This window comes from Manis javanica, chromosome 10 (assembly GCF_040802235.1).
Source record: "Manis javanica isolate MJ-LG chromosome 10, MJ_LKY, whole genome shotgun sequence".
Lineage (NCBI taxonomy): Eukaryota > Metazoa > Chordata > Mammalia > Pholidota > Manidae > Manis > Manis javanica.
The window spans coordinates 49,312,254-49,340,247 of NC_133165.1; the positions used below are offsets into that span (position 1 = coordinate 49,312,254).

General features: G+C 46.4%; 2 protein-coding genes across 5 annotated transcripts; one reads left to right on the top strand and one right to left on the bottom strand.

Moving 5' to 3' along the window:
• Positions 1–41: 41 nt before the first annotated feature.
• ZKSCAN2 (zinc finger with KRAB and SCAN domains 2) lies at positions 42–17,008 on the top strand. Its single transcript, XM_017657494.3, has 7 exons — positions 42–1,173; positions 2,201–2,387; positions 4,593–4,678; positions 5,013–5,133; positions 7,451–8,131; positions 9,686–10,177; positions 12,433–17,008. Exons 1-7 carry the CDS (start codon positions 769–771, stop codon positions 13,353–13,355), a joined length of 2,895 nt encoding a protein of 964 aa, XP_017512983.1. The 5' UTR covers positions 42–768; the 3' UTR covers positions 13,356–17,008.
• AQP8 (aquaporin 8) lies at positions 2,403–27,994 on the bottom strand. 4 transcript variants are annotated; one of them, XM_036992454.2, is made up of 6 exons: positions 27,878–27,994; positions 27,508–27,761; positions 24,873–24,999; positions 23,100–23,314; positions 21,511–21,645; positions 2,403–3,160 (listed from the first exon to the last, which is right to left on the bottom strand). In XM_036992454.2, exons 1-6 carry the CDS (start codon positions 27,887–27,889, stop codon positions 3,157–3,159), a joined length of 747 nt encoding a protein of 248 aa, XP_036848349.1. In that variant the 5' UTR covers positions 27,890–27,994; the 3' UTR covers positions 2,403–3,156. The 4 variants fall into 4 exon arrangements, with proteins under 4 accessions (XP_036848349.1, XP_073071485.1, XP_036848348.1 ...); XM_073215384.1 differs by lacking the exon at positions 2,403–3,160 and adding an exon at positions 17,510–17,663; XM_036992453.2 differs by lacking the exon at positions 2,403–3,160 and adding an exon at positions 19,413–20,095.

A 27,994-nucleotide genomic window follows, 5' to 3' on the forward strand; every position in this document is an offset into this window, starting at 1 on the left:
CTCCCCGGGACCCCGAGGCGCGCGGTCGTGGGCGGCGCATGCGTGGCCGCGGCTCCCAGCGCCCCCCGCGCAGCCGCGGGCGGAGCGGACTGGGCGGTGCGCACCGAACTAGCTGTACCCCCCGCGAGGCCTTGTTTTGTCCCCGCGGCTTCTCTCCGCTCAAAGGCTTCGCGGCCTTTCGTCGGAGTGTGGAAGTTGCCGAAGGACTGCCGGGGCCGCCCTGGGCCGGGAAGAGCGCAGCGCTGGCCTGGGACACCGCCAGTCCCCAGCGGCCACCCGCAGCGGCCTGGGCGCGCGGCGATGCCCGAGCCTCGAACCCGTAACCGGGTAGGGCCTGCGCAACCGGCCCCACCCACTCGGGGCCTCGCCTCCCAGGAGCCCGATCCGGAGATGGCTGACACACCCCCTCCCGGCTGTTCGCCTCCGCGCATCCTCCCTCAGCCGGTTTCGCTTGGTTTTCTCCCGGTCCTCTAGCCTCGCTGGTTCCGGCATTGCACTAAAAGAGATGCACCCTGGAAAACCACATCGCGGGGACACATCTTGGAAAAGAGGCCTAGTTTTTGAACCTTTAGGTACATATTCACCTTTTCAAGGGCCTCGGATAGATTTGATTAATCAACCTGGAGTACCCTGCTCCTGGTGACACAGCCGGTTTTTACCCGCCCCCTACCGTCCCACATTTACAAAACATTAAGAAGGGAGCCCTCAGGGTTTGGTTTATTGGAGTCTACTTTGAGCTAGACGTGAGGTTGACCCCCGGGTTGCAGCATGGCTGCATCCCTGGACCTTCAGATTGACGCGCCCCTGGAGGTTGAAGGATGCTTAATAATGAAAGTGGAAAAGGACCCCGAGTGGGCATCGGAGTCCATTCTGGAAGGACCGGATAGCTCTGAGTCTGAGACCTTTCGCAAATGCTTTAGGCAATTTTGTTACGAGGATGTGACCGGACCCCATGAAGCTTTCAGTAAACTCTGGGAACTTTGCTGCCGTTGGCTGAAGCCAGAAATGCGTTCCAAAGAGCAGATCCTTGAGCTGCTGGTGATTGAGCAGTTTCTCACCATTTTACCCGAGAAGATTCAGTCGTGGGCACAGAAGCAATGTCCGGAAAGTGGAGAGGAGGCGGTGGCCCTGGTAATACATTTGGAAAAAGAGACTGGAAAACTAAGACAACAGGTGAGAGAGAATTTTCCAAATGTTTGTATTTAGAAAGAAGGGGCGGGTTAAGCAGATGGGCAGGGAAGCCATGCAGGAAAAGTGCTTATTATGGAAGGATAAATGGTACCAATGAAAGCCCTTGAAAGTTAATCTACTTAAAAGGGGATCAGAATTTCATATTGAATGGAAAAAAAAACTTTAGTTGAAATATTATCTTGCAAGTGAAACTAAACATTATGCACTTAAATATTTGTTTCAGATATTTGTCATGATGTTTCCCAAACAAATTACGTGAAACAACAATACATTATGCTTCACAGAATTAGACTTTTGCAGTTGGATCCTAAAGAGGGCTGTTTTTGCAGAAGTAAATAAATAAAAGCAAGGATTTCATCAGTTATCCCAGCGTGCCCTCTGATCCTTTAATATTCTGATCCATATATGTCTTTTGCAGTGCCCTTAATGCCATCATCCTGTCACTCTTCTGTGGTTGAACTGCCAAATTGATCTTCATTTGTCAGTGTCTTTGAATGCTCTTCTGGTTATTTTCAACTGCCCTTTCATTAACCTCGTAAAGTCCTGCAATATCTGCACTTTCACCTTGCACAGGATTTGCATTTGTGTAAAGATCTATCTGCAGGTTGCTGTCTTGGTCAAGGATAAACACTGGATGTGGAGATTCATTCTGTTTTCCATTCACTAGTGAGCTTATTTGTGTTCTGATAACTTTTGATTCTCCATGAACCTAATAGATGTGAGGACTCAAATAATACCTGTTCTAGTAACAATGAGGCTCTGTATTTCACTTCTGCCAGATTTTCCCCCTCTGTATATTAATAGCACTCTCCTGTCCTGTTCCCTTGTGCCTAGACTTCTAGACAGTAATATTAACTCATTGTCCTTAGAAACTCTTGGGAATGGAGTGAAATTTTCATTCCTACTCACATCTTCTATCCCTCTTTGATATCTTTCTTGGGAAAATTTGGCCTTCATCTGGCCCTCTCTTCCTCCCTCTTCCCCTTATGGCCTTGGCTTTGTTTCCCAGGTTAGCAGTCCTGTGCACTCGGAGAAGCAAGTGCCCCTGGGAGCAGCATGGGAGGTGGCCGACTTCCAGCCAGAGCAGGAGGAGACCCAACCCAGAGTGCTGTCTCGCGAGGAAGCTGCAAGCCTCCACTCCAGACACCAGGAGCAGCTGAACCGGAAGAGAGAGCATCGACCTTTACCCAAGAATGGTAAGAACTCAGAGCATGCCTACTGCAGAGACCATGGCAGATTTATTTTGTGGCCCTAACATGGTGACTTGCTCCCCTCAATACATTTTGGAAATAAATGGAATATTTGGGGAGAAAGACTTGGTTAACTTCAGGAGTTGGAAATATGTGCAGCATAAAAGCAAAAGGGATCTTAGAGATAGAGTCTGGGAAAACTTGGATTGACCAGGCTGGCCTTGAGATCTGATAGTATCATTGAATAATCTCCCTTCTATAATCAGCTTGTGTTTTAGTCCTGTGGTGTATATGTGTATGTGTTCTCGGCTGGCCATAAATAACTTGAAAACCTGTTTGGAAAGGGAAGCAAGACACCTCTTTTCAAAAATTGACTCACATGTAAGGTGTCATAGAAAGTGGCTTATGAGAGGACTAAACCACAGGAAAGGGATCACTGATGTTCATAGCTGCCCTAGAACTAAGTCAAATACAAGTAAATGAACACCCCGTCCATCCTAGTCCACAGTGATCTCTCCATCCCTTGCAGTGTGGTGTCAGGCTTAAGGAGAGGAATGGAAAGATCACTGACCCTGCAATGAAAAGACTTGGGTTTATATCTTGTCTCTGACCCTGTCTCTATTTGATCATGGACAAGTAATACGAAAGGAGTATTAATGTTTAGAGGTTAAGCTGCTAGCGTTTAGAGACAGGTGACCTGGTTTCGAAACCTAGCTCTGCCATTCTTCTGAATGGCCTTGATCAGGTTACTTAACTTCCCAAACTCTCCATTCTGTCATCTGTAAAAGGAAAATAATAAGGTTGTTAGTGTAGATTAAATGAGGCCAATACATAATAGTGTTCAATAAATGTTAGTTTCCTCTGTTCCATAATGGCAAAATTATTTTCACACTTCAAATCTGTCTGATTTACACAATCCCTCACCAAGAAGCAAGATACACTATGTATGCCACCTCCTTATCCATCCTGAAATTCATATTATGATAGAATGCATTCCAAATATAAATATTTCTAAATTTTGCAGTCTGTGGCGTTCATCAGCATTAAAGCCCCCTTTTCACATGGATAGATGCTCTGAGTTATTTTAGTTAATAAGCTTAGTCCAACAAATGCATGGTGTTTCTGGATTTTGCCATCCCAGGGTGATAAGGAATTCCTAAAGTGGAGAAGTTTGTTCTCTTAAGGTACTTACAGGGGGTATGGAGGACAGAAACCAGGTATCTCAGAAAGGTAAATTCATTCTAAAAGAAGACCTGTGATTTCAGCCATGTGTGTTTAAGGGAATAATGTGTTTCTGAGGAAATGATTCAGTTTGCTTCTCTAGAAAGAAGTGGAGCAAGCTTTTTGCATTATTGGTCACAGTAATAGTTAGTCTGGAAGTTTTCCCTAGATAGGGAGTTCTTGAGTGGAAGTTAGACCATAGATTGAGCTATAAAAAAGTTTATATCTATTCATTACACCTTTCAAGGGGCATATTTGCCTGTACTATCCAGGACTATATATCTATATATGCTGACTTTTTAAGCATACTAAAAGGATTAATTTTTACTAGAGATTTCAAACTGATAATTCACATGTCAAGTCAAATTTGTTTTCTTTCACCCACAAAGAGTTTTGGTTTGGGGGTTTTTGTTTGTTTTTAGTTCCAAGGTTTAAGACTTTGGGTATTTTACGTAAAAGTCCAGATTTCTGGATTCTCTTGAAAAAATGAGAAGTGCTGGCTATTCCACAGCCACAGTGAAGCAAATGGAGCTGAGCATGGGCTGTACCTTCCAATGGGACGTGTGCTCTCCAGTTCCCCATGCTCCTTACCCGGAGCCTCTCATCATACGCTCTGCCTGCTTACTCCCTGAAAGCATCTGCGTTTGTGAGCCCTGCTTTAGGAGGTCATGGTTTGAAGCATTGTTCTGAACTCACTGAGAAAATGATCAATATTTATTAGTTAGTTTTCTTATACATGCTCATTTCTTAAAAGTAGAAGCAGCATGGAAGACAAGTAGTGATTTTACAGCATCTTACTACGCTGATGGACAGTGACTAATGGGGTATGTGGGGGGACTTGGTGAAGGGGGAGTCTAGTAAACATAATGTTCATCATGTAATTGTAGATTAATGATAGCAAAATAAAAAAAAATTTTTTTTTAAAGTAGAAGCAGCATGAATTAAAGGGCCAAAGCCCAGAACAGTAATTGTTTCTTTCCCTTCTTACAGCACGCCCTTCTCCCTGGGCCTCTGCTGATGAATGGAACATCATGGGTCCGGAAGTAACAGCCATACGACCTCCTGTTGGGTCTCAGGTAAATTGTTACTGTTCTCTCTGGCCTTCCTAGGGTATTCAGCACAATGATTTCCTGTGCCTTTGCTATGCTCAAACTTTTATATTCCCTCCAAGAGACTTTTTCTCCATTGTTCCTTTTCCAGAAAAGACTGGACCCAGCTTCTGATTAATGGGACTCCTTGTGGGATCATCTGTCTTATGATTCTAATGTTTCATTTGCCACATAATATACACTTGGTTCCTTGATTTTTAATTCCTCTTTAGAGCCCCCTTCTATGCTTCATCCATGATCATTCATACTTCACAGACCCATGTGGTTATCTTGGTAGTCATTGCTGTTAGTGTTGTTGCAGGGACCAGGGAAAGATGTCCACGTGGCAAGAGGTTCTTCCTACAAAAAAAGTGTGCATCCTGCTCACAGAGACCTCTACCAAGATGTTAGGAAAGAGACTGTGGGAAACATGGTCTCCCTGGGTAAGGATTCTTTGCCCTTTGAAGTAAAAAATTGGGAGATTTCTAATAAACTCATTTCTAGTGATCATAAAACAGTAATAAATATTAATACTTAAAGGACCTCCATGGGTTGTCTAATCATTTCTGTGGTCTAGCTTACCAGACCTAAAAACCATTTATCTGTGTTTTCTTACCTCATTCATTCCTTTTTTCCAGTTTAAAAAATAATATGTATTCTTATAATTTAGTAATTAAAACACTGGAGAGGTGCTATAAATGACTGTCATATTTATATTATTTAAATATAAACTTATATCCATGAGATCAAAAGCTCCATAAAGTCATAGGGTCATTTTAGGATTTTTGTTCAACTGTAGTAATCCCAACACTGCACAGAGCCTCACACATCAGTGGGTGCCCAGCAGATAATTCCTGGAGAGATGGAAATCTTATAAATGGAAGGAAAAAAGTAATTTCAGTGTGATCACTTTGATAGCATGTTGTAAATTACTTAAATAGCACAAGTTTACCTGCACACATAACTACTGAAGTGTCCTTTCTGAAGGATATGTCATTTGCATTAACAGTAGGGATAAGTGATTCATTCATATGTAAGCTGCAAGTCAAAGACTACTTATAAATAAAAGTATAGGCCTAAAATTGCACTAACACACACTATAGATACTGTAGACCTGTCTAAATAGGGTAGCCACTTGCCATACATGGCTATTTAAGTTTAAATTTATTAAAATTGAAGTTAGAAATTGAGTTCCTCAATGGCAATACCCACATTTAAGGTAACTTCAGCACAATTATAGACCATTTCCATCATCACAGAAAGTTCTGTGGGACAACACTGCATAGAGACACTAAAGTATAGAGATTATAATATGGGCCTTGTCATTCTGAATGAATAAAGATAAACCAACAATTATTTATAATTAGAAAACAATTAAAGCAGTTGGAAAAAATGACCAACTTAAGGGGACACTGATGACATACCAGTAACAAAGCACTCTTCCCAAAACAGCAGGCATCCCAGCCCTCTGCCTCCTTGTGCTCATGATTGATGATTCCTAACATTGCTTGGACATACAGCATCCAGACCTAGTATAATGCTGAGTTAGAGTCCTTAGTAAAATCTGACATGAGTGGGATAGGGACTGTACTGTGAGAATTCAGCTCCAGTCCAGCACCTTCGCATGTAATTACATACAGAAAGACCCAGCCCCAGAGACACCTGCCCTAATCTCTTATCATAGGTTGTAAACCAGTGGCTCATGGGCTGAACCTGGCTTTTACACACATTTGGTCTTACACAAAGAGTTTTAATTTAAAGTCAGTTTGTAAATCTGGATTTCCCGTATCTCTTGAGCACCATGGGCCCACTGTCTCACACACTGACAGCTGGCCAGAGCTGAATCAAGGAGGTCTTGCTGAACTGCCCTAGTTCACTCCAGCTGCCCCCCTTGTTTACATTGTCTGCCTAGTCCTTTTAGGTAGTTGAGCTTTCAATTATCCCTAAACTCCTCTCATGTAAAAACAGCAAATCTCCATCCCCCAGGTTCTCTCAGAAAGGATTTAATTTGATATCCTACTAGAGGAGAATTCCTTGACACTTCTGTGTGTGTTGTCTAGAGAAGAAAACTGATTTTTTACATACCTGTTAGACATTAGACACTTTACAGATAATCATTTATTTAATATTCCCAGTATGTCTTTGAATATATTATTTCCTAGGAAACTGAGGCTGAATGAGATTAAGAAACTTCCCCTGGTCGTAAGGTAAAGTAAGTGATAGAGCTAGGATTCAAATTTAAGACATGTTGATCTCTACAGTATCATAAGGTAACAAACCCTCAAAGAGTTTCACTATTCTTACATCACTTTCCTATGATGAACTTTGTCAGATATATCTAAAAATTCTTCATTTCTCATCTCTCATGGCCCCAGTATGTGTGTGTGTCGGGGTACGGAGTATAAGTAACAAATACTGGTTAGGAGCATACTGTGACCCTGACACAATGTTAGATGCTGAGATGGGATTGAAGGTGATAAAATACATGTTTCTTCCCTTAAGAACTGGCTGGGGAAAGAAGTACATATATGAGAAGTAAAATGATGACGTGAGTTAGTAGATGACTGTGCTAAAGAACTCATGTACGAATAACTATAGTGTGCACTGTCATGGTTGAGGAAGGCTCTAGAAGAGAGGAGACTGGGACAAGACCTTTAGGGGATAGGTGTGAACAAGTGGTCCAGGAGAGCACATGACAGAAGATTGGGACATGCAGTAATGTCCTCTGTTTAACATGAAATATGTTTATTCTTTCTGTAGGAAGTACAGTGTCTGTGTCTAACAAGATAGCCCCGTTAGAGCAAAGGAAGGAGACATGGACCACAGGTCTACAGCCCTCTAATAAAAAGAATATTCTGCGAAGCAGCTACATCAAGGGAAAGTCAGTTCATGCTATTCAGATCCCTGCAAGGAACGCAGCAAAAATGTGGAGAGAGCAGCAGCAGTGGGGCTTAGAAGATGAAAAAATAGCAGGTGTGCACTGGAGCTATGAGGAGACTAAGACTTTTCTTGCAATTCTCAGAGAGTCTCGCTTTTATGAAACACTTCAGGCTTGTCCCCGAAACAGCCAGGTGTATGGTGCTGTAGCTGAATGGTTGCGAGAATGTGGCTTCCTCCGAACACCAGAACAGTGTCGGACCAAGTTCAAAAGTCTCCAGAAGAGCTATCGGAAAGTGAGGAATGGCCACCTGCTAGAACCCTGTGCCTTCTTTGAGGACATGGATGCTCTGTTGAACCCGGCAGCACATGCTTCAACCACTGCTAAGGCAAAGGAGACTCTCTCTCCCCCCAGACTAAAAAGAATTGGTATCAGTGCTAAAGAACAGGTCAGTTTGGCAGAGGAAGAAGCCACAGAAGAATCTGATAGGGATGAAATGGGCGTTGAACTTATCCGGAAGTCTGAGATTCGTCGTGCCCCTGTCTTGTTCCAGAACCTGAGTGGTAAGAGCTGTGCTTGCTTTTTCTGGTATGAGAATGGATGATTTCTTGGAAGGAAGTGTAGACCAGAAGTGGCCACACCTGGGGAGTGCTGTCGCACGTGCCTGGCCACTGACCACTGTGATCAACCACATGGTCAAGTACTCTTAGGTGTTCATCGCTGCCCCCATGCAGTCTGAGTGACAGCAATGAGTGACTATGGAAGGTTCTTTCTCACATCAGAGCACAGCAAGGATACTGAGTAATTGGGGCCCATGGAAGGAAGAAAATTTGAGTCAAAGGATTCTAAGGATCTGACATTATCTGAGAATTGGTATAAAGCAATCAATTGTATTAGATTATAGTAAGTCAAAGATACATTACTATGACCTTTAGGATAACCAGCAAAAAAATGTGTAACTAACAAAAAAATGAGTGAAAACAATGAAATTCTAAAAGAAGAGAAAAATTAACACAAAGTAGATGACTCAGATGGAGAGAAACAGTAAGATGGTAGATGTAAATCCAAATATATTGTTAATTACAAACTTAAAAGACTAAGATAATCAGATGTTTAACAACTGTATGTTGCTTCCAAGAGATACATCTTAAATGCAGGAACACAGAGACATTGAAATTAAAAGGATAGAAAAAGATGTACCATATGCCACATAAAACTGGTATTGAAATTTGGGGACTGGGATGTTCAGAACTAAATCGCCAATTCATATCTGTGTGACAGTAGACACATCATAGAAGTACTTTGAGCTTTGGTTTTCTCATCAATAAAATAAGACTGAGAATACCAGAGCCGTGGTTAGTGTTAAAGGAGAGAATATTGATGACAGCCTTCTGTAAATGTTTAAGTGCAATAAAACATTGTTTGGTATCACTGCTATTGTAACATTTCTCTGTTCCACCTTATGAAAAGGTAAGTTCTTCGATAGAATGGAAAAATAAATCAGGCTAAGAGAGCTGGGAGTGTATCCATGCATTTACTTATTCAAAAGAAGTAGACATCAGGAAAAAGATGGGAAGATGATCTTCAGAGCATTTCATCTCAAAGTGGAGGAATCAAAAACTATGCTGGACATAGTTCTAGTTGTCGAGGAAGACTGACTAAAAAAATTGGAGGGGAAGTTCCTCTTGGGTGTCTAGACCATTATTCATAACCATTTTGAAAAGACAGCTAAATTCTTAGTCCCATAGCGATGGCTGATTTGATGGACTGCATTGTTACTCAGCCAAGTAAACATTGAAATCAGTCTGTCAATTTCAATTCAAAAATCTTATTGGGATTTTGACTATAGATTCATTTGAGAATTAGTATCTGTTACAACATGAGTCTTCCTTCCAGAAATATAATGTCTCTCCATTTTCTTTAGTTCTTTTGTCTTTCCTTAGTATAGATATTTTTTATACACACTTTCTTATTTTTCACAAAGCTTATTCCTAGACATATAGTTCTTGTTCTACTGTGAATAGGAATAGTTTTTTTCTACTCCTTATATTCTGTAATGTATAGAGGCTACTACAGATACTTTTCTTTTATCTTTTAACTTTATCTTTGCATGGCAGGTGTGCACTGGGGCTATGAGGAAACCAAGACTTTTCTTGACATCCTCCAGGAGACTCGGTTTTATGAAGCACTTCAAGCCTGCCATCGGAAGAGCAAGTTATATGGGGCTGTGGCTGAACAACTGCGTGAGTGCGGCTTCCTCCGGACACCAGAACAGTGCCGGACCAAGTTCAAAAGTCTCCAGAAGAGCTACCGCAAAGTGCAGAATGGCCATGTGCTCGAGCCCTGCGCATTCTACAAGGAGATGGATGCCCTGATCAACTCCCGGGCCTCTGTGCCTCCCCCCGGTTCCCCAGAGGAAGTGCCGTCACCCTCAAGGCAGGAAAGAGAGGATCTTGAGATTGAACGCCAGGAACCTACAGGCTGGGAACCTGAGGAGACCTCACAAGGGGCAATAGTAGAAGATTCTGGGAGTGAGAGAATGAGTGAGGAGGAAATTGCACAAGACTCAGAATACCAGGGACCCCCAGGTCTGCTGCAAAGCCCAAATGGTAAGAATCAAGGGATTGAAGTCTAAGAGAAGAGAAAATGTGATCTACTGAACAGTCATTACATCTGGCATAATGCTCATGAGTATTTATTCATTAAGCAAATATTCATGTGTCCTGTGCTATCTGAGGAGCAGGAGATAAGCAGTGAGTGCCACAAAACCCCTGTTCTCACAGTGCTTCTATGGGTGGGAGGCGCATACATTCTAGTGAATTGGTCTTTGGGGTCACAGCCTCATTTGTCCAGAGGGAGTCAAATAATGTTTTATATCTCCTGAAAATGCTTGGGGAGTAAGAACTGAGAAAAAACTTAGATGAAGAAGTTTTGGCAGTAAACTCAAGAAATAACTGAGAAATACCTCAGTTATGTGTGATGTGCATGAGGATGTGCATGAGGAAAGGGTAGACAGAGAGAGACTTTATTCTGGTTCTCAGCTCCACCTGCATATTTCCCACTGGCTGCCAGATGCCCTCATGGCCATCTCATCAGCAGCCCAGACTTAAAAGTTTTAAAACTAAAACCACTGTCTTCCTTCCCACACCATCCCTCTTCCCTGTATCTTCCCACAGGTCATCCAGACTTAAAACTTTACAGATATTTCTGATGCCTTCTCTATCACTATGGATATCCAGGCAGATAACACTATTTCCAACTGTTGTAGAACTTCTGTCTGTCCCCTTTAGTTACCACAACTGCTGCCCTAGTTCAGTCTTTGTTGTTCTCCTGCCCAGACTATTGTAAAAGTCTCCAACCCAATTTTCTCCACCAGTCTTGTATTAAGTTTCCTCAGCCATCTGTCATCTGAGTCCTCTTTCTATGCTTACCTGTTGTTATTTTCCTCCCAACACTCTATGCTATTCAAAATAAACATCACAGGAGGAACTTCATACAGATTCTCTCAGGTAGTATTTATGTGGGGAATTGGAGTATGAAGCTGAAATTGTTAGGTTCTGCATGACCCTGTTTTTGATAACTCTGGAAACAGAACAAAGTCCTTAGTACCATCTCTTGTGAATTTCATTTTTTAAGTTGAGCTCCAGACCTGTCACCAAATTATCAGGCTTCACCTGAGCCAACTGCTAGGCTGTGACTTCCTCCAAATCCCAAAACAGAATACTTCAGAAGGGGTACTGCTAAATAAAAGATGGCATCATTAGGGCTTTTTACTTAATGAAGTGATTGACAGCTGCTCTCCTCTCCCCAACCCATGCTACAGCCACCCCTCTTGGGACAGAGAGTACAGCAATTTCCACTCAATGTGTAGAAGGAAGGTAACATTAACACTGGCAAGTAGAAATAAGATTGTATAGCAAAATGCTTAGGAACAAGGGTTTGGGAATCAAACCTGGACTGGGCCTAAGTTACACAGCTTGTGAAATAGTAATGGATGAAATAATGCAATTATGGAATTTGCTTCAAAACAATCTGGGCACAGGGAGCAGGAAGTGTGTGGGAATAGAAATGAAACAAGATTGGCCACGAGTAGGTCATTGTTAAGGCTGGGTGAGTGGTTCATGGAAGTGCACCATACTGTATGTTTGAATTTTCCATCATGAAAGGTTAATACAGAACTGCACAGTTCATAAGTGCACAGGTGGAATCAGAATCAGCTGTCTGATTCCAAGCGTATGTCTCTTCACTGTATCATCTCTCTGTCCAGAAAACTTATTGGAAAAGCTGGTGAATGTGAAATGTAGATGGATGAGTGAGGAGAAGAGAATTCCTGTTTGGGGAGCACTGAGAATTGAGATTTGGATTCATGTGGTCTGTGAGACAGCCAGAAAAACAAAGTGATGGGAACTTTTGAGAGAAGGAGGAAATATGGTTGGGCGGGATATGATCATGCACTGATGAACTCAGAAGCCAGTAGGGGAATTTGGACCTGATCCCAGGACTCTGCTCTGACCACTAGTGTGGCACAGTGTCTTTAGTGTGCACGGGCACATTTGGAGGCAGGAGAAGCTAGGGTGGGACTGCGAGAAGGTAAGCATAGGTGCTCCCATGCTCATCAGGATATGGCTGGAATAATGGCTTGGCTCATAATTCAATTGAGGAAACATTTCCAAAGGCCTACTTTTTACTGGGTGTTACTGACTGAGGAACTGAGTGAAAATAAGGCATGAAATAATAAATCAGGGAAGAGTAACAGACCTGAAGCCTGTGAAGTATGTGGGGATCCTCACAAATGAAGCCTTATAAGCCATGTTATGTATGTTAATACAGGACTGGTCTGAAATATTTGTCTTTTTTTTTCCAGATTTTGAAATTGGAGATAGTATCAAGGAAGATGCAATGCAAATAATATATAAGGACATGGAGCAGCATAGGGCATTAATAGAAAAGTCTAAAAGGGTTGTTTCCCAGAACACTGATCCAGGTAAATACCGGAAAAGAGAATGCATCTCAGGAAGACAGTGGGACAGCCTTCAAGGAATCAGACAGGGAAAGTTGAAGTCTCAGCCTAGAGATTCAGGGAAAGCAGTGGTGCCTCCGAGGCCTCTCCCGGGGAAGAGGTCCTACAGACTCCTCACATACGGGGAGAGCTTTGGGAGGAGTGCCCATCTCATGTGCCGGGTGACCCACCAGAAGGAAAATCCGTGCAAGTGCAGCATCTGCGGGAAGTGCTTTGGGAGAAGCAGGAGCCTCATCAGACACCAAAGAATCCACACTGGAGAAAAACCTTTTAAATGTCTTGACTGTGGCAAGAGCTTTAACGACTCCTCAAACTTTGGTGCTCACCAGAGAATCCACACAGGGGAGAAACCCTACCAGTGTGGAGAATGTGGAAAGTGCTTCAGTCAGAGCTCAAGTCTCATCATACATCAGAGAACCCACACTGGAGAGAAGCCCTACCAGTGTGGAGAGTGTGGGAAAAGCTTCACCAACAGCTCCCACTTCAGCGCCCACCGCAGAGTCCACACTGGCGAGAATCCCTACAAATGTGTGGACTGTGAAAAAAGCTTCAATAACTGCACAAGATTTCGAGAACATCAGAGAATACACACTGGAGAGAAGCCCTATGGATGTGCCCAGTGTGGCAGATGTTTCAGTAAGAGTTCTGTTCTTAGCAAACACCGGGAAGTTCATGTGAGGGAAAAGCCCCTGCCACTCCCCCCACCCGTGGGTCCCCCAGAGGGCCCCCCCAAGGGGAAGGTGGATGAACTCAGGAAAACCTTTTGATTACGAGCTTTTCTCTTCCTCCATGTCCCCTTAGACATTTTACCTTAATCTCACTCTCAAAAGCAATCTTTTCTTAGCTACGAAGTAAGCTTGAGAATGTAAATAAAGACTTGGATCCTGTTCTCACCTCTGCCTCTAACTTACCGATCTGTTCCTCTCCTGTGTGTCTCAACTTCTCCTCAAGCCAAGTGGAGGGGATGCCCTTTCCAAGTTTGGAATGAGATTTTCTTCAGGATGTCGAGGCCCTGCTAAGTCCAGCAACAGTCAGGATCCTTCAGTGGGGGTGAGTTGTTTTCAAGGGGAGAGAAAATGCTGAAAAGGTTTTTTTTCTTTATCTACCACATGAGATCCTGGATGCAACTTGATCACAGAGCTTCATGTCTGAGTAGGACTTTAAGGAGTCTGATCAGAACTGCATCAAATCCATCTTGGTTTTGACTCAAAAAGGAGAGTGAAGATTTCACAGCTTCTACCAGAAGTCTGTTGCAGTGTACCTTTTTTGTGCCAAGCAGTTGATCCCAAAAGCTAGGATAGACTCCCCGTGTTGTCGCTGAGATCTTGTTACTAATGCCATGCCCACAGCGATGAGAAGCAACCGACACCCATCATCTGTACCCCAACCTCTCTGTACCTGAAGACCGACACCCACTTGGCTGCTGCTTCTCCAGCCTATAAATAGTTCACTTTCTTTTCCTGCTTCTCCTAAGTCCTACACTTACCTCTTAATTGTTCTGGGTGCTCTTGTCTGACCCCTCTGAACTGCCATGCCCTCCTCAGATTGAATAGGATGCATGCTCATGGTGTGCCTCATTAAAATAAAGTAGAATTTTAATTCAGACACATTCTGGTTCTATAACCTCTCTGGTTCCTACCCAGAACATGACTGGTATGTTGGTGTATTGTATGCTTCCCAAACCACACTTAAATGTAATGTTATATAATAGTAGTTTTCTAAAATGCAAGAGGGAAGTGAGGTTGAAACCTGAAATATTTGGTATTTCTAAGACCAGTCGGACTCCTTAGGTGTGCTTTAAATCACATGCCACTGAGTTCAGAACACTTCCAGGACTGTTTGCTAAATGTCCAGTTCTCTTTTCTGAGCCTTCTAGTCCCTCTTCCTCAGACCACAAACCTAACAAGCCCTGAGTAATTTATACGACTCCATCTCTTACTGAGTGAAAGTGAAAATACTTAACAAAAACTTCCCATCCAGAACACTGTTTTTGTTTTCCTTGTTTACCTTTTTGTCTGAAAAATATCTTTGATACCCACCTAGTACTAGGCCAGCAAACACTGAAGGAAGAGTTCAGGTGGGGGAGGTAGTCAGCTCAGTTCTGGAAGTTACGGAGGAGACCGGGGAATTCATCATGCAGCTGTTTGCTCCGGGGTGAGGCTGGTGGCATTCACACCCTTCACACACGTGACCGGCAGCAGCTTCGCACCGGGGAGGGGAAGTCATAACTTCAGTGGGAAAGAACCAGAGGCAGGGCTGTGTGTGTGACCTGACCTCTCCTTCCCACTATTAGATGCTCTTATTTATTTGAAGACACCTGGATGTAATACTTCTCCTTTGCATATGCTTGAATCTTTTGAAACTCATTTGGCAGTGTACCAAGGAGCATAGGCAGCATAGAAAGAAATCGAGTCCAGCATGTGGTGCTAGAATAGGGTGTTGGCCTATCAGAAGGCAGGTGACTCAGGTAAACATTGATAAATGTTTCTGATTTACATTTCTTGGAAATGTCATGATTGTTCCCATCTCAGTAGGTCGGTTTCCTCTGCGTTGTCTGAATTGTAGACTCATACTGGTAAGTGCAGTTAGCGTGCCCAACACAGTAAGGTATATGGTGTCAGTGGGCATGTGCTTATATTGTGTAGATGTTCTGGAGTCCCAATGCTAGAGAAGATGCACATAAATAGAAATCACTGCATAGTAATATTGGTAATACTGATACTGATAATTATGTTGAAGTATGATTCAGGAAAGTAGATGAGTTATTCATAAGTATTTATTAAGAACTGATTGTGTAAGGCTGTGTTCTAGGCACAGTGGGGGATACAAAAGTGAACAAAGGTATGGTGCCTGTACTCAAAGTAACTTAGATGGTAGAGGAAGTACTGCAGCAAAAGTGAGGCCAGTTACCTCATGTCATCTGCCAGGGTCAGTGATGCAGTCATGAGAAAATCATGTCCCCTTGCAAAAGAGTCTTTCTCGTTGCCTAAAATGCTGTGCGTCTGTCTCTAAGACATCCCAATGGCAAGATACGCTCCATCTCCATATGAGACTGACTCTGTTTCCGTCTCCTATGTCTGGGAACAAGCTAAAGTGGAACTTCAGTTCCCCTACCTACATTCCTAATTAGAAATGGGCTGTTTGGACATGTATGTACCTCACTTGATGAACTTTGTCTCTGTTCTGAGGAAGTAGAAGGTCATACCCATCATCTTAGGCCAGGCCTACTTGCATTTTATCTTTTTCAGCTGGAGCATGAAAGTCAAAATGAATAATGTGTCATTTATATCACATATCGTTGTTTTTATGAGGGTGCATAGGAAAAGGTTTTGTTCTAGGCCTCAGTACCAGGGAAAGCTCTCATCCTAAGCAAAAAAAAGTTACCTAACAAACACTGTGATTTTTATAACTTAAAGCTTTTCTCTCTTTGTTCTGGCTGCTGGAGAGCTCAACAGAACCTACAGCCCACCTCAACCCACTACCTAAAACCTGAATTTATTTAATCCTATTTTATTTCTTTGAAAATTGTCCCAAATCTTATATTTAAAAAGTAACTATTTTTTTAAATGTCTACAAATAGACATTTTATTCTCTGATACCTTACCCAAGGCACTTTGGGAACTTGGTTACATTCCCTGCCTACGCATGCTTTATTGTTCCCACAAATAGCTCCAGTTCCTACTGGTGGCTCTATTAAACATACAACCTAATTTATTCATAAATCTTCTTTAAAAAGGAAAACTTCATACATATTCTTAAACAGCTCAGGGCAGCCTGCCATGGTGGAATGAGCATTAGACCAGAAGCCAAAAGAGACACATTTTAGTCTTGTTACTGCCACTTTGAGTGTTGTTTGACAAACAATATCCTCTCTCTGGGCCTGTATCCCTTACATTTAAGAGAAGTTACTTGACTGCCAAGATTGCTCCAGATCCAGTGTTTGTGAGACTGTGGGGCATGGTGCAGATGAAGAGGTTGTAAGACTGGGCTACGCGGCCTGGCTCCCTGCTGTGTGCAGCCCCTGGATCCATTTCCTGCTTTGGGAAGAAGGACACTGCTTAGGAAGCAGTCCAGCAGCTTGCTCACTAAGGAGGAAGGACAAATGGTGTGTGTCCAATACAGGTCCTTGTGCTCAGCAGCAGGCAGCCCCTGAGACACCTCGCGGCCAACAGCGGGTGGCTGCAGTGAAGGAAGCTGTGTTTTGAGGTCTGGTGCCCAGTGACAGACACGACTGAACCATGAGGGAGCTGGGAAGCCCCAGATGCAAGGAGTGGCTGAGTGACGTGTAGCTGTAAGCTTTGCCTCTGTCTGAATGCATTCCAAGTGTATCCATTCATTGTTTTGTATTAATGTTCACTTAGATGTCTCCTTGAAAACTTGTATGTGAAATAAATGTCTAAAAGAAATGACTCCCATTGGTTTTGCCATAATTTGAAGGATGTCGTCTCTTAAGGGAAAAGACCACTTACTTAAGAGGTAATAAAAGCTGACCCTATTAGTAGCTAAGGAGAAATCCATCTCCTGCCGGTTTACTACTCCCCCCACAATCGGCAGGGAGTCCTCAGCTTTCCTGTGCAGCCCCACCTGTTTACGGAAAACATCACCTCTAGCATAACTAGTATTAGAGGCACTGCCTGCCCCATGACTCACATTAAACGGCCGCGGTATCCTGACCGTGCAAAGGTAGCATAATCACTTGTTCTCTAAATAAGGACTAGTATGAACGGCTAAACGAGGGCTTTACTGTCTCTCATCTGTAACCAGTGAAATTGACCTCCCCGTGAAGAGGCGGGGAGCTGTTCCGATAATGGTTGGCTTTAATTCTAGGGTGGAATTAGCACATATTTCATGTATTCTGGGTGAGGCACTCATCCACAGCCTTTCATGGTGTAACAAATATTGGCAATTTCCACAGAGAACCGGTGTTGCCTTTGATTTACTGTTTTGGTTTAAAGAGTTCCAGTGACTTCCATTTAGCCCCTCTTCCCACAGTAATTCCAGCTCCACGGGTCCCAGAGGCAGTGTAAAGATTTCGCCACTTGATAAGGCTACATCTCCAACTATTCTGGCAGGAACTGTAGGAAGAACCCACAGGATGGGTTTAGAGAGCCAGTTCACCTACACATGACGTCAATCCCAGGCAAAGTGCATCTCACCTGGACTTCACAAGCCTCAGCTCTGTGCAGCCGACTGCAGTAGCAGCCAAGGTCCTCAAGAATTAAACTGCTCAGAATATCTAGGAGTCCCTGTGAGTCTTATGTATATTCCTTTAGTAAATGGTCACAATCTTTGGAGGAAGTGAAGATAAAGGCTCTTAAATTCATGTGGTATCAGAGTTCTTCACAAGACTACCTGACCCCCACCTACCCACCATTCCTTCACAGAGATTAAGGTTTGTGAACTGACTCAGGTCTGACAATTAGATAAGAGACTTTGTAAGGGGGGAAAAGAATCTCTAAGGGCTACAAATTTTCAATTCCTATGAACCAGTGGGGCAATTAGACTCTATGGGAGGAGAACAAATGCTTTGTGTTTCAAGCACCAAAAAGAATACAGCCAGTCACAACCCCAAACTCCACAATGGATCCGGGGACTTGGAAGGAAACAGTGTCGCCAGCTTCCAAGAAAGGTGAATAACCTAACCCCAGAGGAGGCAGGACTCACTGCCTTGAGGACAATGGTGTGGGCAGGAGAACCAAGACCTGCTAGGCCTCAGCCTTGGGGCGTAGAACCCAAGAAGCACGCAGGTATGCCTGGCATGGAAGCTGTGGGATTGTCGGGGCAGGACCCCGCCTTCAAGTCACGGCCAGGGCTTGGACATGTGTGACTTGGCTGTAGCACTTACCACCCCTAGGGACCACTTTCAACAGCAGCAGCAAGTAGCAGAGCCGTGAACGGCCTCAACAGCAGGCTTAAAGTACAAAGCTGCAACCTGGGAGTAGATTGGCCTACTTCCCTCTTGAATTGCTTAAGTTCTCAGTTTTGGACAATCTGGTGAGGGAGAGATACAAGAGTGTAATCCTAGGCTTCCCACCATGGGAGGATCAAGCTAATTCTGACAAAAACAAACAAATCAGTGCTTGTATCCCAGGGTCTGGAGCAGCACATGCCGAGGGCAGTGGAAAGGACACTACTGACTGTGTGTCCAGAATCCTGGATTCTAATTGAGCTCTGCCACTAAATCACTGTGTGACTTAGTCAAATTATCTAGCCTCTCGGTGTTGGGGTCACACAGCATGAGTAGTTCCCACCCTTTTTCCCTTGAGAAAATACATATAAAGCATTCTGCACAGGGCCGAGCACATAATACTCAATAAATGCCAGCTATACACCTGTATGCGTATGTGTATGTGTAGGGATATATGTATGTGCACATACATGGGTGTGTGTATATATAGTTATTAGATTTACCAAAGGTTTGCTTCATTATTTCACCAAAGGAAAGAGTAACTTTTAACATTTTTCACTCTTTTTGAATGTTCAAATTTGCTTGTTTCTGATTTTATCACATTATTTCCTACTTTTCTTTAGGTTTGTTATTTGTTATCCTCTTTTTCTCCAAAAGTGTTTTGGATGTTTGGGTATATAGTGTGTCCATTTTCTCCACAGACAGTCTCTTGTATTGGTGATTTTCTCTAGTGAACATTTTCTTTATTTTTTGGCCCATCTTGTAGAAGTGTGTGAGTGTTTTGTTTATATATTGTTGTGGACAGTTGTTTTTCCCTAGCACCTCCTACGGTTACAATGATCCTCTTCCATAAATGACCCTTAGAATCTTACAGAGAAGATGACACACTCTAAGATGTAAAGCTCAGAATATGCCTTTTTGTCCTTTTTTATTCTTTCTTATGCAGTACACTTATATCTTCCATCCAAATACCATTGGTTCCCCAAACCTGTATTATGGCATATCGTCAGTTTCCTCTGGAAATCCCCGCAGCTCTGGCTCACCCTCGTGGCCCTCCTCGCCCCCTGCTGGGGAGGGGTGGGGGTGCTGATCGTGTCCTGGATAGCACTGTGCACCGAACCAGCCCCTGGATCTGTGCTGGGCTTTTCAGTAGGGTCCCGCGTCTGTGATCTGGAATTGACTAGCCCAAGTCCAATCCAGACTCTAGAAAGGACTGAGCTCCCCTCCAGAGAGGGTCCGGCTGAGTGGGAGACGGGCTCTGCGCTGGCCTGCGCGCTGAGTGCTTAACACTGAACTCTACGCTGAGCTCAAGCTAACCGGATTCTTAACAGCTAAAGCCCGACCCGGACTTTGCTTCCTCCCCAGAAGCACCCATTTCTGAAAGGCACGGCCAGCCAATAGACACTACCAGGAAATACTGGGCTATTTATTGCAAAGGTAGATTGGCAGCTCAGGAAGCAAGGAAAGAGACCACAGAAGGTCCTTCCATCACAGAGGCATCAGGGAACCGAGACGGAGAAAGAAAGGGAGCAGGGCAAATGAGCTGGCAGACACAAACAGCCGCCTCTTCAGACTGCTTTTCTGATCATGGGGCCTTTCCTGTCAAGAAAAACCTGCTCTGTTTGGTGCTGTTTCTACCTCCCTCTGGGCAGTGCTGACAACGCATTCCCCAGGCTAAGGTCTCCCGTGAGCACAAAGGAATGAGAAGAACCTAGAACATCTCAGAACTTAGTGGTCTATCAGAAACAAACTAGCGGAGTAAGGCTGCAGCCCCCTGGGCCCCCGTCCCATCTGCAGCCCAGGACGGGTCCACTGAGGGTTCTGCCCTCAGCTTCACTGTCCTGTTAGGATGAGGCGGGTTTTCCCATCTCCAATGAAGAACCTACAAAAAAAGATGGCCCAGTGAGGTCTCTGAGCCTCTGGGGGAGAGACCCAACGCTCCATCAAATGTCTCTAGGCCCAGAATTCTCCAGAGAGATGCCTTCCTGAGTTTTTCCAGCCTGGAGAGCCAGTCCCTTAGGAAGGGGCAACATCCTAGCCCAGTCAGCTTTCAGCCGTTTTCCCAAAGACGCTCATCTCTGTGGCTCTGAAGGCAGCAGTTATTAGTGACGCCTTTCACTCAGCCACATGCTCATCCAGAACTACAGATGGGCCCTGGGGCAAGCAGCCTAGGTCAGCCAAGGACAGTCCCGGCTCATACCAAGTCCAGACCCCAATCCCTGCACAGCCTGGAGCAGAAAGAGCAGGACCCTCTGGGTCCGGGAGGCTCACCAGGAGAGAATCCAAGGAGAAGCAGCCAAACAGACACTACCCATCCTTCTAATCACCTAAACCCTAGAATCTGCTGCACAACTCCAGGGCACGCTGTTCACACTGCATTTTATGGGAATGGCATCACCTGACATGCATGCTCCTGGGGCCTCATTTACATGGTTTTCTATGTGGCTAGGACCATTGGAGTGGTACAGCACCCCTGTGGGATTAGGCTCATGCTCCAGACAAGCAGATAGAAGTGCCTCATCCCCAAGACCACAGTAATTGATTCAGTGGTGGACATGACCCAAGCTGGGCCAGTCTTAACCGGTGAGCATCAGACCCAGGACTTTTGCTACAACTGTTGTTCTCCTCCCTCTAGAGTTAAGCCGCTAGGATGTAAGCCCAGAGGGCCTGGTGGGCATCTTTGCCTCCCTAGACGTGAAGCCTACACAGAGGATAGCATTGCCTCTGCGAAAGACCAAGTCCTGAAGATGCTGTGAGCACCCACCTGAAGCCAGTGCTCCCTGTGAACTCTTCAGTGACGTGAGCCAATGAACCCTCCTTTATGACATAAGTTGTACTGAGATGGATTTCTATCGCTTACAACCGAAGTTCCTAGAGCCATAATCTTTGCCTCTCAAGAAGTCTTCCCTCATCCCTTCTCCAAACCCAAGTGAGAGCCTAGCCCTCTAGCCCTGGGTGCTCTGGGCTATCACCAGATGCCCGTCAGATAGGCCACTGACCCTGTGCCATCCTACCTGACGAGCAGTCCTACAAGCAGGCTGGCCAGGAACGGGCCGAGCCAGTAGATCCAGTGGAAGTCCCAGTGGTTGGCCACCACGGCAGGTCCAAAGGCACGGGCAGGATTCATGCAGGCTCCAGACACAGCACCCCTGCAGACACCCCCCACACTGGTCAGCAGGGCCCCCGCCAGGCTCCAGCTCACCTCAAGTTCATTTCCCCAACTAGGCCTCAGTCACACACCACCCAGGGACCCTCTCATATCGTGGGAGCTCGGGGGTCGCAAAGGAAATGCAGGTGAAGAGGCTATGATCACTAGGAAGTGAAAGGCTTCACTCATCCCTGGGCATATGGTCTAGAAGGGCCACCAGAGAGTGCCTGCTCAGTGTTGGCAGTGGAAAAGGTGGTCCCAGGCCCCCTGTAAAGCTGAAAAAGCTAAGTCAAGCAGCTGTCAACTACGTGAACTCTGGAGTCAAGCTGACCTAGATTCAAACCCCAGACCAGCTATTTCTAGCTGTGTGACCCAGACCTAGCTCTGTGGTTAAGCTGAGGTAAAAGCACCTATCTCATAGGCTGTTGTCAGGAATGAATAAGAAAATGCTTTTAAGAGCCCATGTTGTGTGCATAATAATTCATGTACAAGTGTTAACTCTAGCTGCCCTGGTTGAGGCCCTTACTGTGCCACAAGCTTGGGTCCCAACACCTCCCAGAGGAGGACTATTCCCGGAGGGCACTGCTCTAGTTCTGGTGTCTGTATCCGTGCCCCATTCACTCAAGCTGGGTCCTACAGACCTCGGCGGACTAAGGTCCCATAGCCAAAGCCCACGCAACAGGCTTGTAAGTGAACCAAAAGCCACTAGGGGGCAGCAAAGCATTGCCACAGCTTTATACACACATTCCCACCTCCCGGACTCCACCTCCCGAAGGACGGAACAGGATTGGAGGGCAGAGCACGGAAAGCCACACGTAGCTCTGTGTTCAAGAGAAAGGAAGGGCTCGACATTAGGAAGGGGTCCCTCATCCCCTTTAGCAGATTTGGGATATTGTCCCAGATCTGTTGCTTAATTTGCCACTGTCCAAAGACCTTAAATAAGTTATTTGTGTCCTCTCTCTGAGCCTGTTCCCTCATATATAAAATGGGAGAAAATCCCTGAACTCCTCAATCCCTTCCCACGCCTACTGAGAGGCTCTGCATACGTGAGGCAGTGGGTATGGAAGCTCTTGGTAAGTCTGGGGCTAAACCCTGGCTGTCTGCTGGCTGAATAAGCACAGCCTACAGAAATGTTTTATTGACTCTACAAAAATTGGAAAATTTCACACAGAAAGCCGGTTTTTCTGACTTCCTTGGAATGAACTCAGAAGGGTCAAACCACGCCCACATTCCCTCACAGCTGGGAGTTAAGGGATGTGAACAGTGGTTCCTCCTTAGACACCACAGTTCCCGCCACTCCCTGCTGTGCGCCCATTGCCAGCCCATAACCCCCCACTTGCATTACCTTTGTGGCCCCTATCAGCAACTGAGTCTGTGACTCTCACATGAGCTCTGCAGGCCTCCCACAGAGCCAAGCCTTGGCCCAGGGCTGGGCACTGTAATCCCACCGCTCACCCGGCCAGGATATCCACAGTGACAGAGAAGCCAATGGAGAAGGGGGCCAGAGGGCCCCGCGTCCTCTCGTTGACGGCGCCCATGCAGACGGCCAGTGCCAGCAGTGCTGTCAGGATGATCTCTGCAACCACCGCCCCCACCACCTGCGCTGGCTCCTGGATCGTCACAAAGGCTGCCCCAGATGCGTTCCAGAACCTCTCCTCCGCACTCACTGCCTGCAGAGGGAAACCGCACAGCCTCACAGTGGGAGCAGAGACACGCTGGGAGTTAAGGGAAGGAACCTAAGGATACATGCCCCTCATCTTTAGAGCCAATGAGGGGTTCTGCTCAACCATACAGTCAGCATAACTGGGTCCACATCCTAGCTCCACCAATTTTTACCTCGTGGCTCAGTGAGGGTTATTAGACTTCTCTGAGCTCCCTTTTGCTCATCTGTAAAATGGACATAACCCAGTGGTCGCTCCAGATTTTGTGAGCCTGAAGCTAATAGATGACCCTCTCTGAGAAAACTAATACAAAGATTCCTTATTTTACAAACACATATGACCAGGTGAGCCCACTGCCAGCCCTCATAGGACCCCTTCACAGGGGCACAGGGAGCCCTGAAGCCTAAGCTCCACCAGCTTCACAGGAAATCAGCCTGAGGGGCTGTCAGGGCACCTGGAGAGGGAAGACAGTGGAGCAGACAAGCATCTGGGCCCTGAACCTAGATCTGGGCTCTGCTACTTACCAGCTTGTGGGAAATCGGGCAAGTAACTGGCTTCCCTGTGCCCCTTTCCTCCTCTCTAAAGTGGGGGTGATAATAGCTCCTAGCTTGGATGATGAGTGCCCTTTGAGAACTGACTGTGGCTTCTCTGGTGAAATGAGAGAAGGTGGGCAAGGAGCTTCTCAGGGAGGGTGTGCCCGGTGGGCAGCAGATGTGGCTCTGCCCTGGTCACCATCCTGTTCGACAAGTTTGCACATGGCCCCACCATAGCGGGAGCCTGAGCACTCCTTTCCATTAAGACTCAGAGAGAGAGGGACAGGCCTCTTTCTATGGGAACCAGGCTTCAAATGCGAGCGTGGGGAGACCAGGGCAGGAAGACAGCAAATGGGATTCAGGATCAAAAGCTGCAGTGGGTCAGCGCTTACTGTTGTAGACCAAACCCCAGCCAGACTAACGCCCCAGCCTCACCCCCCAGGCCTCCCAACACATACACCAAGCTAGGTCTTCATCCTGAAGGGCCCCTGGTTGGACCGACACTTAAGGGCAACAGAGAAAGAGAGAAGGGAAGAGGGAGTCCATGGGAGAAAGAGATAGCCTTCCTGTCGGGATGGGAGGATTCCAAAGTTAAATTGAATATTAATTCCCATCACAGGTAGAGCAGACACACCGGAGAACACATGAGAAGTTAGTTCAGGAGTTTCTCAAGGAGAATGATCAAATTCATCCCGGGCCCTCAGTGCTGACGGAGATGTTCGTAGAATGTTCGTAGAACCAGTGAATGCATGAATGAATGAATGAAAAAACACTCGTACTGTCCAAACGCCCTCAAAGCCAGACATGGACTCAGGAAGAGAAACCTCAAGTCCTGAATTCTGCTTCCTGGTTTGCCAGGGAAAGTTGAGTCTAGACACGGACAGAACAGGGTGGGTTTGGAAAGAACTAGAAGCCCTCCCCTACAAAAAAGAGCCCAGTCCTGCCAGAGGAAAGAAGAGGAGTTGGGCAGTTTCCCCGTCCCCACCCCAACCCAGCAGCCCCCTCCGAGCCCAGTCCCCGCGGGGATCACCCACCTTGGCCAAGGCAGCCCCGATCAGCCCCCCGCACAGCTGGGAGATCCAGTAGGGAAGGAGCATCATCAGGTTCAGGCCTCCGATCAGCATGACCGCCAGGGACACCGCAGGGTTGAAGTGCCCACCACTGTCACCCACAGAAGCAGAAGGAAGTCATGAGGCCAAGGTCTGGGATGTCACCAAGGAATGTGTCCCAACCAGCCTCCCAGGCTGGCTTTGCCACACCAGAGTCAAGTAGAAAGACTCAAGGCCTGGCCCAAGTGGGAAACAGGCACCAAATTGTGCACATTTCCCCTGAGGTGTCAGGTGGTGGGACAAGAGATGCAGGGGATCGCTGGGGAGGGGAGGAGAGCCCCCTTCCCACCCTGCACCCAGAGCCCGGGTGCCCAGAGGAAGAGCGTGATGGGTGACCATCCCGTCACACCTTCCAGACTCTGGAAGAGCCCCCCCCTCATCCCTTCAGAGACGTGGCCACCAGTTAGAATGACCCCAGGCTCCAAATCAAGGGGTAGCCGCACTTCCCCTCGTAAGTTAACCAGGCCCTGAACAACAACTGATTGGTTGAACTGTTCAATAAAAGCCCTATTTTTGGTCTAAAAGTGTGATAGCATTGAGTGTAAAGTTGAAATTAGGGGTTTAGGTTGGAAATGGCCTTGGGAATTGGGAGCACGGTTAGAGGTTCATGAGTGGGTTGGTGATTGGGATGAGAGGTTGGGGATGTGAGGGGGGGTAGACAAAAAGTTGAACCTAGGGTCAAAAGGCAGGTTCAAGTTGGCCAGCCCCTCTCCTGGTCATGGGCACAGTGTTTCCTTTCACCAACATGCCCCACCAGCTCGGGTCCCGGAGCCAGGAGGCCCCCGGTGCCCCCTGGTGGCCCTCACCGGCATCTCAACCAGCCCCACGAGAGTGGGGCACCTCTCCTCAGAGCTAGGCCTGTTAAAGCCCTCTGGTACACAGAACGGATGCCCCCCAAGAACAGGGAAAGTAGCCATAAGACCCCCCCATGTCACACACAAGTCGAAGCCCCCAGTGCCGAGAGCCCACCCACGAGCCTGCTGCCCCAGGGGACACGGGCACCAAGCCGAGACTGGACAGGGGGCCTCGGCTCTGGACAAAAGGACCTTATCCGACACACTGATGTGTCAGGACAGGCTGCCCCAACTCTTCCGTCCCAGCTGCGCACGCAGGCCCTCTGGGGAGGCTCATGCGGGGTTTGGATGCACCAGCTGGCACTCAAGCCAGCAAGCAGGAGAGGGCCAGGCAGGCCGACTTGGCCTCCATGACCGAGCTCAGCCTGGGCTCTGCCATCGCACAGGGGTGCAGGGAGGGGGTGGGGATGAAGCCCCCCAGGAGACCGCACAGGTCGGGCCCTCAGGCCATCAGCCTCTCCACCACAGCCCCCAGCCTAAACAGAGAGAGCAGCTGGTATCGCCGCACGGCTTGGCCGGAGAGGGCTGGATTGTCTAGAATGCCACACATGTTCCTGAGACTAACTTCACACTCATTAGCAATAAAACAATCAAGACACTTTCTTGGTTTATTCATTCATCATTCGCTCAACAAATGACTGAACTATGCGCCAGATGCTGTGCTGGCTGCTTCCTGTACCTTATCTTGGATCCAGTCAACAAGCCCCCAGTCAATTCCTGGCACGAGTAAGTGCCAAGTAACTATTTATTAAAAAAACAAATGATTGAATAAAAGGTTGGTATTATAGAGAAGTATTCTCCCTCTGTGCATAATAGATGGTCTCTCCAACTGACTGACCTGGGTTCAAAATCCATCTCTGCCACTGAATAGCTGTGTGACCTTGGGCAAGTTGTATAACCTCTCTGTGCCTCAATGATCCATGCCTCATAAAGCTGTTGCAAAGATGGAATAGATTAATAAGAGTACATATACAGTATTATGTATATAGTTAGTATTGGCATACAGTTACTCCTCAATAAATATTGCTGTTATTACCATCCCCACTTATACCACTGCACACAGAAGGGTTCAGCGACTTGCCCTGGTCCCCTAGCTAGGAAGTGACAAGTCTGCATTCAACTCCAGACCCATCAGAAGACACCACCTCCCTGAGACATTTAAAGAGGGAAGTTAACGTTCTCTTACCATTCTGCTTTTCTAGGCAACAGCACTTTAATTTCCCTATTGAGATCTATTTTCTGAGTGGGATTCAATACAGAATGGGCATGTCTTAGATCACCTGGCCAGGCGCCTCTTCTGAGAGAGTCAGCCTTAGGGCTGGTCACTGATCACATAACCTGGGCAAGCCTCATGGCCTTTCTCCAGCACAGCTGGGAAGTGGACATAATAGCATTACCCACTGGGGGTTGTTGTGGGGCTTAAATTAGTTAATATATGTAAATTGCTTAGAATGGTGCCGGTACATGGGTTGCAGGATACATGTATTCAGAAAAAAATAGTTACAGAAGTACTCCACCATTTCCATTTTACAGGTGGGAGGTTTGCATTTGGAGAGTAACCTACGTGCAGACCCAGGATTTGAACCAGGTGGTCCGACTCCCCAGGTGAACTATCCACAGGGCTCTGGGAATCCTGAGTATGCTCTCCACACTCACTGCGGACAGCTCTGTGCCCTGACCCCACGGCTGCTCACCTGCATGCTCACCTGATACTCCCCAGCGAGGCGATGATGAGGCCCAGGGCCAGCCCGTGGGCCAGGGCCGGCTGCAGCTGCCCTGTGTCCTGCCCGTTCTCGATGACTGAGAGGCATCCAATGAAGATGAAGAGGGCAGAGCCCAGCAGTTCAACAAGACACGGCTGCACAAACCGCTCATACCAGGAACCACACCACCTGCCCCCCATGCTTGGCTCCTTCACCTTGTTGCTGCCAAATTCAGGGTCACACACGGGCACATCCACCTGCAGTAGGAGAAAGGGAGAGTGGACGCAGGTGGGACAGAAGCCCAGAAGGAAGCCCCCATGACCCAGTCTTGAATCACTCCAGGCTGCAGGGGACGAGACCAGCACAGACTCACCTCTGCAGACATCAGGGCTGAGGCGGCCCAGGACCTGGGCTCTTGCCTGAACTGGCTGGGAAACCTGCACCTTCTCTCCTGGACCCTGTCTCCTACCTGGGGCTGCTGATCCCCCAG